General features: G+C 43.2%; 1 protein-coding gene across 2 annotated transcripts in view; it reads right to left on the bottom strand.

Annotated features, from left to right (window-relative positions):
* The window catches only part of LAMA3 (laminin subunit alpha 3), a 285,924-nt gene that overhangs the window by 27,607 nt on the left and 242,568 nt on the right, over positions 1–15,749 (bottom strand). For both annotated transcript variants that reach the window (XM_053571366.1, XM_053571367.1), the window contains 8 exons: positions 15,073–15,215; positions 11,583–11,753; positions 9,979–10,130; positions 9,669–9,831; positions 9,058–9,191; positions 7,826–7,970; positions 5,073–5,192; positions 4,242–4,375 (listed from right to left, as the gene is read on the bottom strand). In XM_053571366.1, the coding sequence (XP_053427341.1) occupies positions 4,242–4,375; positions 5,073–5,192; positions 7,826–7,970; positions 9,058–9,191; positions 9,669–9,831; positions 9,979–10,130; positions 11,583–11,753; positions 15,073–15,215 (1,162 nt within the window). The remainder of the gene's footprint in view (positions 1–4,241; positions 4,376–5,072; positions 5,193–7,825; positions 7,971–9,057; positions 9,192–9,668; positions 9,832–9,978; positions 10,131–11,582; positions 11,754–15,072; positions 15,216–15,749) is intronic.

Raw genomic sequence — 15,749 nt, 5'->3', positions numbered from 1 at the left:
CAGGTTAGCGTCACTCAAAGCCCCTGCTTTTTATGCTTCTAGGTACCTGCAGCCCTTGGAAGTGAACGGGTTGTCTTCCCATAGGACAGCTGCGTATAACAGAGGAAGGCGGAAGGCTTGTTCCCACTGTTCCTTGGGAGAGTTCTTGTTACCTTGGCTCATCTGAAGACCTAGACCTTTACATTTACTCCAGGACGCACTTGCTGAGGAATGTGATGGTGAGGGGTGTAGGTTGCCATATTCATGGGTTCCTATGTGGGGAATGTTCACAGACTCTGGGCTGATCTGTCCACAAAAGCTTAGCCAGTTTTACAGGTGCTGTTGGCAGATTTCAGACCACAGCAAGTACGAAACATAATCCTAAACTTAGCGTTGGGTCCTTAGAAAATGTTTGTGAGATTCTTGACTGATCTTTTCAAGTTATTTTCTCTTTGATCTTTATTGCTATACTCCATTATAAACAACATTAGGTTCTCAGGGAAAAGGTGCTTGTTGGCATTATCATGGTTTGCCCTCCTCCTGGGAAGTGGACAAGGGTAACAGGCTTTGATTTCTCATTACAATCTGAAACATGTCATCCCAAGACCTTGCTCCCCATTCCCAAAAGACACACTACAGCAGGAGAGGGAAAAACAAAACACCCACCAAATCCTTCAGCAGAGCTGTTTTATTGAGTGATCACACTAGCTCACTTGGCTCCAACTTGGGTTTGAGCACTTACTGCCTAGAGCAGGGATTTTCAACCCTTTTTGTAACAGCACACTTGAACCTATACTTAAACTTCCGTAGCACACTTAAATCATGTTTAGCAAAAAAAAAAAAGAAAAAAAAGTAGGGTGGTGCCCGTAGCTCAGTAGGTAGGGCGCTGGCCACATACTCAGGCTGGCGGGTTCAAACCTGGCCAGGGCTAAAAAACGACAACTGCAACAACAACAACAACAACAAAAAAGAGTAAAGAAAGAATATTGTGCTTTGAACGTCTTTAAAAAATAATTTAATTAATATCTTTGAACATTTTCATGGCACAGCTAAGATCCTCTCACAGCACACCAGGGTGCTACGGCACACCAGTTGAAAATCACAGGTCTGTTTCCATTATGGCAGGGATCAGAACGCCTCCTGCCGTGAGAAGAGTTGCCTGGTGGCCTCTGCAGGGCTCGGCGGCTATGCGTTATAGCAGAACTCGTCCTCTGTGCCTAGCCGCCTGCCAGTGACTCACGTCAGAGGGCAGTTTAGGACTCTCTGCACCACCAAAGACCTCCCCAGCAAGGTAAAGCAGGCCTGGAAACACCTATCACTCAGCACTTTACTTTTCAGGTGGTGAAAGGCCAGTGAGATCTTCTAACTGGCCTCTACCTCCTGCATTTTCTATGGTCTTGTGATGGTAATAAAAAGGCAAAGTATAAACTTGCCCAGAAAGAGGAAATGGTCCCTTATTTGGAGGATTCTACAGCAGAGCTCTAAGGAAAGTCTGTGTGCATAGATCTTCTGGCGTGTGTCCTGACTATACAGAGAGGACAAGGTGGAGAAAGATTGAGTGCTGACTTAACCCAAGGTCACACCACTTTTTGGTGTCTGAGCCCAAACAAGAACCACCTCTTTTTGTGTTTCTACTCACTGCCCCTTTCTAGAAAAGCCGGATTGACTGGCACCCACATCCTGGTCTGTGGGCCTTTTGCTCACACCACGCAGTTGTAAGCCACTGGCCACTAGCCTCTCCCCCTGTCTCATGGCTCCAAATGAGCTTCAGTGATCACCTGTGCCTGGGGTTTGTTCACCCTTTCTCCAGCCTGGACTTCTCCCCGGAGGCTCAGGTGGTCATGTGCACCTGCTTCTGGGCGTATACCCATGGCTGTGTCTCGGGCACTGGGAGCTCATCCTGTCTCAGACTCAACTCGACACCCACTCATCTGTGGATGCACCCCACCTGCCCAGCACTCAGCTGGACACCAGGCACCATTTTTGACCAGTTTTTCCCTGTACTTCCCAAACCTGAAGATTCATTCAGTGCAACCTGTGAGGCATCCTAAGTATATTTGGAATCCGCTCCCTTTTCCTCCCCTGCACTGCCATTTCCCTGGGTCAGGCGCCCTCGCTGCTCACCTGTTAACACGCTCAGCTTCCAGCAGCTCCACCTGCCTCTGCCCTACTCCTGTCTAATCCAATCTTTACCCTGCACTAGGCTGAGCCACTGCATGGCCTTTTTCTGCTGAAGTTACCGTATTGGCTCCCTACTGTGACTTTCACGATCTTCCTGATCTGGCCCCAGCTGCCCTCACCAGCCCCAGGGAATTGCCCTGCCCGCCTCAGAGTGCACCCCGGCTCTTTGCAAGCTCATTCTTCTTTAGCTCTGGGCATGTGCAAACTTCAAGGCTGGCATCTCTCAGGTCCTGGCTAGAGAGGCCACTTCCTGATGCTCCCAGCTGGATCAGGTTCCCTCCGCCCAGTCAACACCCTGACCTGCCCCTCCATGGCACACACCACACACTACTGGGGTGCCTGGCTCTTTTCTCTTTTCCAGGCTTCGCTCTGCTCGTCACTGTCTATCCAGCACCTGTCACAATGCCTGGTGCCAGCGAGGTCTTCAGGAAATGCTTGAGTAATGAGCAAGTAAGCTGTCACCCTCAAATGTACTTCTAAGTGCTGACTACCTTAAATGACTATCTCATTACATTTAATTGTATAAAATCAAGCTCCCTGACAATTCATCACTGGCCATCCCCGGCTGAATTGCTATTTAATTTTGATAACAATAAATCTTAACACCACCACTTTGGCTCTCAATTTCTTCATTTGTAAAATTCAGGGGTCACACACTATGGTCTGCAAGGTCTTTTCCAGTTCAAAGAATCTAAGGAGTTAAGATGCCCAGCCCAAAGCTCTCCCACCCGTGCTTTTTGTCTTTTGGGAGTAACCCTGACAACATTAAAACACATATTGGTGCCTCCTTACTAAGGATGGACAGATGCCCAGGTAAAACGATTCAAAGTATCCCTTTGTATGACACCTTATCAATCACAGCTAACACTCCTTCCAACCAATTTATAAATTAGAAAGTTGGGGCAGCACCTATGGCTCAAAGGGGTAAGGCGCTGGCCCCATATGCTGGAGGTAGTGGGTTCAAACCCAGCCCTGGCCAAAAACTGCAAAATAAATAAATAATCATTTAAAAAATAAAAAAGAAAGTTAACCAGCTTCAGATCTCATATAAAAGTAATCATGATTAAACATTCTGGGAGTGCTCTGAGCTTAGTCGTGGAGATGTACTAACCCTTCTAGGACATCGTTGGCTATCTAAAAGCCTTTTGGGATGATACAAATTAATAAAAAGTAAAAATTATTTTTAAGTGCACTCTCCAAGTGGTAGTCTTATTTTTCATTCAAATTAAGCTTTACTGCCTTTCCAACTGATTTAATTCATTCACATGTTCATTCATGTCAGAAATAGTTACGCACTTACTCCATGCTCGATAGCATATAAAGGGCAGGCACATGAGAAGATATAGTGTCCCTCATCCCTCTGGAGCCTTCCTGAAGGCAGCAACCCCAGCTCTCAGCAGTGATGCCTGTCTGACTTGGGGACGCCTGTGCTCTCCTATCCTGCATTTAACGGCCCAGGGCCACAGCCTCTGCTAATCACCAGCATTGTCAACTCCACTATATTCTTTGTGTTTTCTCTTGAGCTAAGAATGAAAATGGGGGTGTCACACACTTTCCCCAACTTCCCCCATCCAATGCTCAGTCTCATTATTCAGGATGTAGGATCTGTTTTACTCTGTTGACTACACTGTTAATAATGAAAAGTTAACTTTTTGTGTTTGTTTGTTGCTGGAATTAAAAAAAGTAGACAAGATTTTTCTGGTAGCAATCGTAACCACGAAGGGAGGTAATCTGCTTTTTTAAAAAAATGAAATAGGCTGGGTGTGGGGGCCTATGCCTGTAACCTTGGCACTCTGGGAGGCCGAGGAAGGTGGACTGTTTGAGCTCAGGAGTTCCAGACCAGCCTGCGCAAGAGTGTGACCCCCTATCTCTACTAAAAATAGAAAAAATTAGTTGGGCATCATGGGGCACGCCTGTAGTCCCAAGCTACTCAGGAGGCTGAGGCAGGAGGATCACTTGAGCCCAAGAGTTTGAGGTTGCTGTGAGCTACGATGGCATGGCACTCTACCCAGAGTGACAGAGTGAGGCTTTGTCTCAAAAATAAATAAATAAACCAAAGCAAAACAAAAATACCATCTTACCTTTCCCTGATTGCAATTGGAATTCCTCCCAAATAATATGTGTTGAAATCAAATATTTCACCTTCAATTTTAATGCTTTGAGAATTCACATTTATCCGCATAAGGTTTTGGACTTTTCCAATTTTGATCTGAATCTGAAATAAATGAGAGATGAATTAGCAAGCAACGAGAAATAAAAGGATCCTATTTGCAAGGGTTCGCAACTGTTATGTTTTTATATTTATAACTTCAGAATCATTTATATACACATTAGAAAGACTCTGAGCAGTAGCACTTTTGGACGAAAACATTTAAACATTTTTTATTTTATTTTATTTTATTTTTTAAGAAAAAGGGTCTTGCTCTGACACCTAGGCTGGAGTGGAGTGGTGTGATCGTACTTCACTGCAACCTTCAACTTCTGGACTCAAATGATCCTCCTACTTTAGCCTTCCAAGAAGCTGGGAGCACAGGCATGTGCCACCACATCCTGCTAGTTACAAAAAATTATTCATAAAAGGGGTCTCACTATGTTCCCCAGGCTGGTCTCAAACACCAAGCCTCAAGCAATCCTCTTGCCTGGGCCTCCCAAACTGTTGAGATTATAGGCATGGGCCCCTGTGCCTAGCCTATAACATTTTAATAGAAATGTTGGCATTTGAAATTAATTATGTTTAGGTATGCTAAATATATATTTTATGCCTAAATGTGCAAATTTTAAAATGATGTGTCCCTTAGTCAATAGCTACAAGTTCATCTGGAAACACAGCGTTTTTTGTTGGGGAGAGGCACTGACTGAATTTTAAGACTAAGGACATTTAACAATTCAAGTAAACAGACTCAAGGACATACCAAATGGTCTTTCCCGTTGTTTATGATGTCTCTAATGCCTTTTTCTTTTGGTAGTTCTGAATTCAGTTTGTATCTCACCAGGAGACTGCCATCTTCTATATTTAGAGATATGAAGCGATCCTAGGACAAGGAAATGAGGGAGATTACCGGAAGACTGGGCTGAGAAGAGCGGAACATTGGAACTCGAGTTGTTCTTGTGTCACAAACTGCTCTCGGCTCTGGCTGCCTCCTTCGTTCAGAGAGATAATGGTGCTGTAGCATCTAACTCAGGGGATGAGCATGATGGCTAAACATCATAAGCACGTTAGACATCATGTACAGTGGTGGACACAGGACAGACACACCTGTTAGCTATTATCATGATTGTCTTTCATACGATCCATAGCCAGCATGAAAACTGAAAAGATGCAGATCATTAATATCATTTTAAAACAGGAGTGCTACTACCCTTTGGAGATGGAGACGGTTCTACTCAAACCCCAGCTATCTTCCACCATCTGTTTTCTGACTTATCCCTGTGGCTCAGTCTCATCTGCTGGCTTATCCTCCACCCTTCCACTGCAGTGTTGGAGGATCCTAGGGGACCCTGCACAGGGTTCTGCCTTCCCACACCACTCCCTTTGCCTCAACAATCATTGATACTCCTCTGGCTCTGATCCTGGTGGGCCCATGGAGGCCGGATGTTTCTCTCCAGCCTACACCTATCTTCTCAGGGCCAGGTGTGTACATCCGATTCCCTTGATGTTATTGTTATTGCTTGCATGACTCACAGATACCTCAAACTCAACATCTCCAACCAAATTTATGACCTATGTGCCTCCCACAGGCTGCCAAGCTTGTCTCTCCTTTCTTCACACCACATGCATGCACCTTCCCTCCCTCCCCCCCCACCACCACCTTGCTGGGCAAGCCACAAGCCTCGGAGTCACTCTTGATCCTTTCCCCTCTCTCACCCAATCAAATCTTATGAATTCTGCCATTTCTTAACTCGCTCTCCATTTCATCCCAGCTAGTCTTAGCCTCAAATGTCTTGAGCCAGACTGTACAGCAATAACCCTCTGGTCTCCATGTGTCCCTCCTGCAATCCATTTCCCCTCTGCAGTGAGAGTGCTCTTTTGAAAATGCCAGCGTGAGTGCGTCACTTTCTCTGGCTCTCTGGATTGAACCCCAACTGTTGCAAGGCTCCCACCCCCCTTCTCGGCTTCCTTTCTCAGCACTCCCTCACACGGGCCACTCTCAGTCCCCTGAGAGCTCCCTCCCTCTGCCTGGATCTCCCTCTTCCCTGTTCCCGTGTCCCTGGACAAATGCTGTCTTCTACTTGGCCTCTAGGTCTCAGATGAAGCATCCTTTGCTCAAAAAAGTCTTTTAGGTTATGCATCTTCCTTTGTCCCCATATTTTTCCTGTATAGCACTCCTCACAATTGTGATGAATTAACCTTTCAACAGCAGATCTCTAACACCAGTTTTCCTATCTAGACTATGAAGTCCTTAAGGACAGGAGTCCTTGGGCATTACTACACCCCCATCACGAGGCACAACATATATGTGGATCAGCTATGTCCATAGTGGGAAGATAAGCTGAGGAATTTCTGACTTGCAGCTTGAAGGTTTTGCTCTAAAGATAAGAAAGCTTCTCTCTGAAGTCTAAGGTCAGAGTCCTTATCTGGAAGGAAAATCAGTCCTTATCTGGATCCTAAATCTCACCCTTGGGAGTTGGGTTAGGGTTCCTCAACTCATAAACAAGAGAGTAACACCAACTTCCACTCCTTTGAGTTCGATGAACCATCCTACTTAGCAACTCTGCAGATCATTTCTTATGTAATGACATTATATAAGTTTTCTTCTAATATAAGTAGTATTTTTGGTTCTTAGTCTCCAAGAACTTTGAAGTATAGTACAGAGAAGACCTTGTTTTGGAAAACAACCACCTTGCCCTGAAGATGCTTTATGATCTCTCAGAACTGGGGCAGTTATGGGAATCTCCTGAAGGGTTCGCTGGACCAGGTCTGTGTTCCTAACTAGCAGGGAGAAGGGATGGGTAAAATCCCAAGCTCTGTATCAATAGTATGTTCTGAGACCAAAGAGCCTATGGGCTGATCCACATTTCTCCAGAAATACTCCCTATGGCAGCAACTCCAGAGGCTCCTGTTCTCTGGCGTGGTCAACTCAAGGCCCATTGCAGCAATAAAGGAGCCACCGGAGCAAAAACTACACTACCTCTCCACTCACCAGTAGATGGCACTGACGATCACCTGTAAGGTGATCACTCTGGACTTCTCTAACTTCAGGGATTTAAGGATGGTCCCTAGGAAACTCAGCGGCTTCAAAGTACAGAAGCTTCAGCGTCTTGAAGTCCAGCATGAGGCTGGTGAGGATGCAATCCCATACAGCCGGGCAAGATGAAAAAAGCGGGAAGTCAAACAGTCTAGATCTCAGAGACTCCGGGAGATCTTCATGTTTTGAGGCAGAATCGGTAGACTACTAGGTAACCAGGAGTTTCCAAAGAATAAAACTGAGCATAGAACAGGAAGAAGGAAGATTTCTCCACCATGTTGGTGGCATGTTCTCCAATTCCTGACTAAAGGCACCTCCCCTTGATTAAAATACAAACGCCCAGCCAACAGAATGAAAGTACTCGGGCTTAGGAAAAGGAAACAGATGATCTTTTCACATTGTTTTTCAGATCTAGTTGGTTGTTTATATTGCTGAATAGAATACATATATTTGGGAGTACTTGGGTACTTGCAGATTACCTGGTTTTCTGCAAAGAACAGCAAACCTCTATCCACGGTAGTCTGAATCGTTTGTCCAAAGGTTGGGAAGGGAGCATTTGGTTGAGTTGGAACACGAGCATAACCTGTACCTTCAAAATAATTTTTGTCTGACTCTTCTTTTCTCCTGTTGACATTAACCACCGTAAGTTAGAACATGACAGCAAAGGGTCACCACACAAGCATGCTTATTAATACAAGATGCTATCCACAAACTGGAGGAAAGAGTATGTGATGTGGTTGTCACAGTTTTCTAAAAGCAGAGGACACATCTTTAAAATGTTAAAAACAGTCAGCTTTTCTTCTTCATATGCTCTTACACTCTATGTCAATCAAACCCGAGCTCAACAAAGACAATAGTCAAGCGTGCCTTTTGGAAATGTCTAATTAGGAAGATGTGACCTTCCAGCTGAGGATCTTGAACTGTGAGAACTTGAGATATAATTTTGTTCTGAGTAATAAATATTTGGTCTGCCTCATATTGGAATAGTACAAATTTTTCTAATTGTAGTGAAGGTTATGACCTCAAGGCAGCAATTTTCAAAAAGGTTCAGAAAGGCAGAGTACCTATAAAATCATGGTATACTTTGTGGATTACTATTTTTTAAAATGTATAGGAAATCTGGCTCTGCACCCGTAGCTCAGTGGTTAGAGCACTGGCCACATGCACCGAGGCAGGCGGGTTTGAACCCGGCCTGGGGCCAGCTAAACAACAATGACGACTGCAACAAAAAAATAGCTGGGCGCTATGGTGGGCGCCTGTAGTCCCATCTACTTCTGAGTCCCAGCTACTTGGAAGAATCGCTTAAGCCCAAGAGTTTGAGGTTGCTGTGACCTATCACGCCACGGCACTCTACCAAGGGTGACATAGTAAGACTCTGTCTCAAAAAAAAAAAAAGTACAGTAAATCTGAAATTTTGTGCCTAAATCAGACACCATATAACATTGAATTTTTGTGGTAGGAGGCAACACGATCTTAAGAAAAGTTTACTTTAAAAAAATTTGAGAAAATTCTATCAATTATTTTATACAAGTTAGGAAGAAAATTGCCATTATTAGGTTTTAGGGATGGACTGCCAGTGTTGCAATGCAAGCATAATGTGAGAACCACCGGCCCAAAGCAATCAGCGGCATCACCAGCTTCTCACTGGCCTTAATAGATGCAAGTTACCGAAGCTCCAGTCACAATGACACTCATTCTAGGTTTTATTTACCTTCTACAAGGCTCTACTTCAGTTGTGTTGAGATTGAAAGTTTTTTTGAAGTTGTACAAGCTCACAACATTTTCATTGAGATCATCTAATTCAACACAACCTTTGTATGGAGGGAATCTTAGTCTACTGGGAGGCTGAAAACAAAACAAAACAAAACTTCTTCCAATTATAGAACAAAGGATAATAATTAGATTGACCCCTCCCCAAAAGTATAAATCTATCACACTTTTAACAATCAATATAGAATAAGGGTTAAGAATGTGGCCCTGGAGCCAGGTGCTCTGGCTTTGCCATTTACCAGCCGTATGACCATAGGCAAGTTACTAACCCACTCTGCCTCAGTTTACTCATCCGTAACATGGCAATGTTCATCAATACTTAATTGAATTAATATATTTAAGCTGAGGTCATACTAAGCTATTATCACTTAATCTTAGAATATGCTTAAGCTTAGAATATACTAGGCTATTGTCACTAGAAGCGCTTTATGAATGTATAGTTAAATCCATTTTACATATAATTAATAATCAAAATAGAGACACAAGATCATTATACAAAATTTAAATTTAAATTTAAATATTTTCACTCAATGAAATACCATTTCTACTTACTTTAAAATCAGGCGGGTAACCTCCAACATAAAATACAACATTTTCGGGATCCAGATTAAGAAGCGTATTGCTACTGCCACTGTCCATATCATAGAATTTGAGTGTTTCCGATTTACTAGATGTGGCTCTTTTGGTGTAATTAAGACTTGCAAACTGATAAATCCTGTTTAGAAAGAAATTAGACAATATGCTTATATGAAAAAAGTTAACGAATTCATAGCCAAGATACTAAAAATGGGGTTCAGCAACTTGTTAAAACATGTCCGTGAGGGTCAGGTTCACACAGAGCAAGAGTCGATCAGACTTTTACCTCTGAAATTTCACTCGGTCCATAACTGCCTCCTGAGTTTCGCTCTCGGTCAGCATCTGGTCCACTTGGAGTTCAGCCTCGCGCCCCCCCAGGTTGTAGACACACGTGAGCTGGCCACTCACGACTGCCATGCCAATGTAATCTCCAGAGGCCTGACAACACAAAGGCCATTTCAGAATACTTCACACATTCTGTGCTCTCAATTTTCCATCCCAAGAGCATGCATTCCAAGTAATGAATGGGTTTTGTGCAATAAGCCTTGGGCAGACAGAATAAACGAGGTGCATCTTTTGACTGAATAATACAGAAAGTTTAGTAATAATGTCTGACATGTCTTTGCTCATGTTATAACGCACGCACTTATTCATCCTTCCATTGGCTTACTTGCCAAATACTCGCCAAATGCCTGCCATAAAGAGGGACCAGCGGACTCAGCCTTCCACTGGATTTTGGTCCGGTCAGGGAGAGAGGTCACTGTTCTCTCAGTACCATACAACCTTCTTTTAACACTTTGTGCTCGTCTGTTTGAACGCCTCTGTGTTATCATGGTCAGTTATGTATGTTATCTCTCTTCCCTGCTAGATTGTGAATATGTTAAGGTAGAAGCAAAAGGACTTTAAATTGTGGTAAAACATTCATAATGTAAAATTTACCCTTTTAGGTGTACATTAGTATTAAGTGTATTCACAAAATAAATTTTTGTCTATTGCAAATCCAGGATGTGGCATATGGTAGGTATATTGTATCGCTTTATTGAAATAATAAGGGGATGTGCATTTCATCACAATATAAAGCAAAAAGTCACAACATAAGAAAGCCACAAATAAAAAACCACCACTTTGGAGCATGAAAGGGTAATTTATAATAGGGTTGATTATAAAAATCTTTTAATACAGTATTTACTAGTGAAAACTAATGATCTTCTAAGTGGAAAAAATTTTCGAGACCCACCTAGCAGACAATTCTTTCCCAACAACCGTATTCTAACCTGTGAGTGATTCGCTTTTCCTCTAACAGTTAAGTCAAAAAAATGTATTGTAAAAGGAAGGATTAAAAGCTAAGACCAGTCATTCAAAATGCCTGTCACGGCAGTGGTTCAGAATAATAAACAGATGAAGCAAGTGCATGTCTTGTTGGTTAAGTAGGAGAGGGTTCATTGCATTCCCATCCCATGCCTGGACCTCCCTGCCCTGCAGACCTGAGGCAGGACCTGCAGCTGAGCCCTAGAAAGAAGAAGACAGGTCACAATTCTGTGAGGAGGAGCTACTGCTAATTTCTAGGAAGCCTTGATATTGTTGATCTGGGAGTGCCAATTATCCTCCCCAAGTACGTCTGCATGTGTACACCTACATGTGCCCACAGCCGGGGCCACTGAGTAAGGCCTCGGATCCACCAGTGCTAACAATGCATGGTACAGGGGAGGCCCCTCATGAGCCCCCCAGTGGGGAGGTGAGCAGGAGGTGATGGGATTTGTTGACACCTGGGTGAGGTTTCCACCTGCTGTGCTAAGGCAGGGACATCATTGTGCCATAGACCTCAAAAATATGTAACTCAAGAAACATATTCTGTTTCTAAAACAAGAGAGATGTTCAAGCAATACTTACATCTTTATTTCCCATGTACATTACAAACATATCCTCAGTGCCCCCATTTTCTCTGGAGTCAGGTCTTTGGAGAAACAAAGACAGAGATGTGTATCCTTTCAGATCTTCCAGGTCATTTGGCATTCGGACTTCAACACCAGATTTACCATTGAACCTCATGGGGACAGCGACCTGTAAAGAATAGGTCACGTGACTCTTCTGAAGAAAGTGAGTGTTCTAGGAGAGGTGTTTTATGATTTTCTAGCCTTCCCTTTTAACAATGGATCAGGCCCTCTCATACTGTGTGTGGTTAGGAGCAAGGGAGTATAACTGTCTCTAAGACCTGAATTATACGCTCATGAAACTATTCCAGGATCTGGGTAATAAAGCATTCATGCGCTTCCTGGTTATTAGCCAGGGGTCTTTGAGAAGTGCATTTGATCCTCTGTGCCAGCAATAATAATAATGATAATGATAACAATAGTAATTACAGCTGTAGAAGGTTCTTGTGCAGATGAGCTAAAAATCTATGGAAGTACTTGGCATAGTGCCCGGCATACAGTAGACATGTCATACCTAAAAAAGATTTTTCAAATGTACTTTTAAAGGAACTGTTTCCCATGAATATATTACATGTTGTGGCTTCATTTATTACAGGCATTCAGTTCTAAAAAATGAGTGCATCAGGCTCTCGAAAACAGTGCCTCTTAAACTCCATAGGGTGAAGGACCATGTTCCCCTCTACGATCTGTCATGGACAATACCTTTCTAAAATACATTAAAAATTAAATTACAAAAAAAGGTAATAAAGGTGGTTATACAAAATGCAAGCTCACTGATCACAGGCCTCCATGTTGAGGTGATTTGAATGATTAAAATCTTCCAAATATTTACTCTCAACTTTATACTTATATAGTATAAGTTACTACATATAACTATATATAGTACTATATATAATAGACCCGTAACAAAAGTTCTCTGACTAGTGCTGGTCTGTGGACCAAGCTCACTCTAAAACACAAAAGATAAATATTCCTTAACAATAGAAATAATAGTAGGTGGCGCCTGTGGCTCAGGGAGTAGGGTGGCGGGTTCAAACCTGGCCCTGGCCAAAACTACAACAACAACAAAAAATGAAAGAAAGAAAAGAAAAAGAAAGAACAGTCTTGGTGCCTGTAGCTCAGCCGCTTGGGCACCAGCCACGTACACTGGGGCTAACGGGTTCAAACCCTGCCCAGGCCTGCCAAACAACAATGACAACTACAAGAAAATAGCCGGGCATTGTGGTGGACACCTGTAGTCCCAGCTACTTGGGAGGCTGAGGCAAGAGAATCGCTTAAGCCCAAGAGTTTGAGGTTGCTGTGAGCTGTGATTTCACAGCACTCTACCAAGGGTGACATAGTGAGACTCTGTCTCAAAACAAAACAAAACAAAACAATAGAAAGAACAATACTCCCAGAATGAGACATACAGCAAGTCCACATTTCAATCTAGCAATCATTCAGATATGTCTATCAAGAATCTTGTATATGCAAGCCATTACTCGGGGTGCTCGGCCCCAAGCTGTTACTCAGGGGACTTGGTGATGGAGACTCATATTTATGGGCTCATTTTATACCTCTCTCTTCTACTCACCCTCTGCCTTTCAGAATGCCCTACCACATCTCTGAGTCCCTCAGACACACTCTTCTGCTTTGTATCACCTGGAAAATTCCTATGTGGTCTTTTTTTTTGAGACAGAGTCTCAACTCTGTCACCCTGGGTAGAGTGCCATGACATCATCATAGCTCACAGCAACCTCCAACTCTTGGGCTTGAGCAATCCTCTTGCCTCAGCCTCCAGATTAGCTGGAACTACGAGCACCTGCTACAGTGTCTGGAGAGTTTTTCTATTTTTAGTAATTATGGGGGGGTCTCATTCTTACACAGGCTGGACTTGAACTCCTGAACTCAAGCAATCCAGCTGCCTCAGCCTCCCAGAGTGCTAGGATTACAGGCATGAGCCAGCACACCTGGCCTGATTTTTTCCATTTTTAATAAAGGTAGGGTCTTGCTGCTGCTCAGGCTGGTCTTGGAACTCCTGACCTCAAGGAATCTTCCTGCCTTGGCCTCCCAGAGAGCTAGTATTATAGGCGCGCGTCACTCCACCCAGCCTACAGTGAACATTCGTATACAAGTCTGTTGGTGTTATTCATTAGTGCTGTTCTGAACTTCTGCAGGTAGAAGTGGGTGTTTCCTCTATGCAACTTCTCAGCATAGTCTCAGAAACCACCTGTGGCAGCTGGTGAACACCCTGAGTTCAGAAGAAGGACCTAATAACATCTGTGTCCTCAGCACCCAAAGGACTACTCATTCAAAAGCACTTAGCTATTTTTTTTTTTTTTTATGTTTTTCCACTAACATGGTACTTACTATTTGCCAGGTACTGTTCATTGCTAGCTCATCTAATAATCTAACAATCTCATGAGATTGGTATTGTTATTTATCCCATTCTACAGATGAAGAAGTGGAGGCACAGAGTGGTGAAGTGTTTGGCCAACAGTCCCACAGCTTGTAAGTGACAAAGCAAGAACCAAAGCCAAGACAGTCTGGCTTGCTTACCCAGCTCCTAACCACTGTGCTAGAATACACTTCAGGTTGTGTTGGCTAAATCAATGAATGAACACAGAAGGGCAAAAGTAACACATTCTTGTGGATTTGGTTTTGATAAAGCACGTATGGGCATGGAGGAGGTCTGACGAGGGTATTTTCTTTCAAACTTTGCCTTACAGTCTTTGTTTTCCTCTTCAAGGTTTCATGTTGGGAATACTTCTCTTACCAAGAAGAAAGGGCAGATTCTGAAGCTCAAAGAAGTAATATTGAGCCTAGAAATTAACCAAGATGCCTGCAGGGCAGCAATATTCTGACTTGGCTTCCTAACTCTTTCCCTCCCAAGATCTCATACGCAGCTGGCTAGGCACTACTGAAAAACACGAGAACTTCCATTGACAATATGATAGGACAAACGGATCATAAGAAGTGACTGTCAGAAACTCCAGCAAATAATGATGGATTAAAATAAGAAAGGCTGATGAACCAGTGCTCCAATGGCAGATAACTGCTATAAACCCACGTCTTCCATCCTCGGCAAAGATGGATTCTACAACTTCCGAGTTGCAGCAGGAGAGTAGTGCAGTATCATATTGGCAGTTTCTGAGCACAGCCCCTTCTTTACTTGAACTTGGAATAACAGTTTAGCTTAGAAAAAAAAATCCTTCTTTCTGCCTGAATAAATTCAAGGGAAGGAAATGGCTTTGGGGTCTCTGACACAGAGGGTAATTTAGGGGATGAAGATCTCATGCACTTTTAAAGGATGACAGGAGGAAATCAAGCTTTGTACTTCAAGCAATCAAAGAGTAAGATCAAGAGGGACAACTGATTCTTGAATGAATAAGTGCCTTTCCTTTCTTGATGAATATGGTAACCGATCAAGGTACCAGTGGTGGCTAGAGACCCCACGGGGACATACCCACCTTATTGGCGGCATCCCTGGCCTGCTGAATTAGTTCACGTATTCTGTCCACATTGTCAGAGATGTTTCCCAGGGGCAGCAGCTGTTGGTTGATACTTTCAATTTTGCTCAAAAGATCAGGTAGTTTGTTGGTTAATTTCTTCACTGTGGGTGCGATTAGAAAATAGAAATTTAAAATTGTGCATTGAAAAAAGTTTCCATGAAGCTGTTCCTGCTGACGATATTTACTAAGTGGCATGTATAGGCCTCAAATATTGAAGAGGACGGATCATAATCAAGCGCAATCATTCCCCACCTTTCCCAAAGTTTCATGTTGCGAGGTTACTTGGCATTGACCATGATCTGAAAGCAGTAAATGAAAATTCCAAAATAAACAATTTGTAAGTTTTAAACTGCATGCCTTTCTAAGCAGTGGGATGGAAGATCACATATTCCCACCTGGGACTTGACTCATCCCATTATCCAGAGTATCCACACTGTCTACACTACCCACTCGTTAGTCACTGAGTAGCTGTCTGGTTATCAGATGGAAAAAACATAGTATATGTAGGATTCAGCCCAATCTGTGGTTTCAGGCTGCCAGTGAGGGTTTTGGAACATATCTCTGAACTATTGATGTTGTGGATCTTATTCTGCAATCTAGGTATCAAATCCTTTCCCTTGGCCACTATAGGAAAA

The sequence above is a fragment of the Nycticebus coucang genome, chromosome 19, assembly GCF_027406575.1.
Source record: "Nycticebus coucang isolate mNycCou1 chromosome 19, mNycCou1.pri, whole genome shotgun sequence".
NCBI lineage: Eukaryota > Metazoa > Chordata > Mammalia > Primates > Lorisidae > Nycticebus > Nycticebus coucang.
The sequence above is the reverse complement of the archived record's forward strand: the minus strand, read 5'-3'. Positions and strand labels throughout refer to the sequence as shown.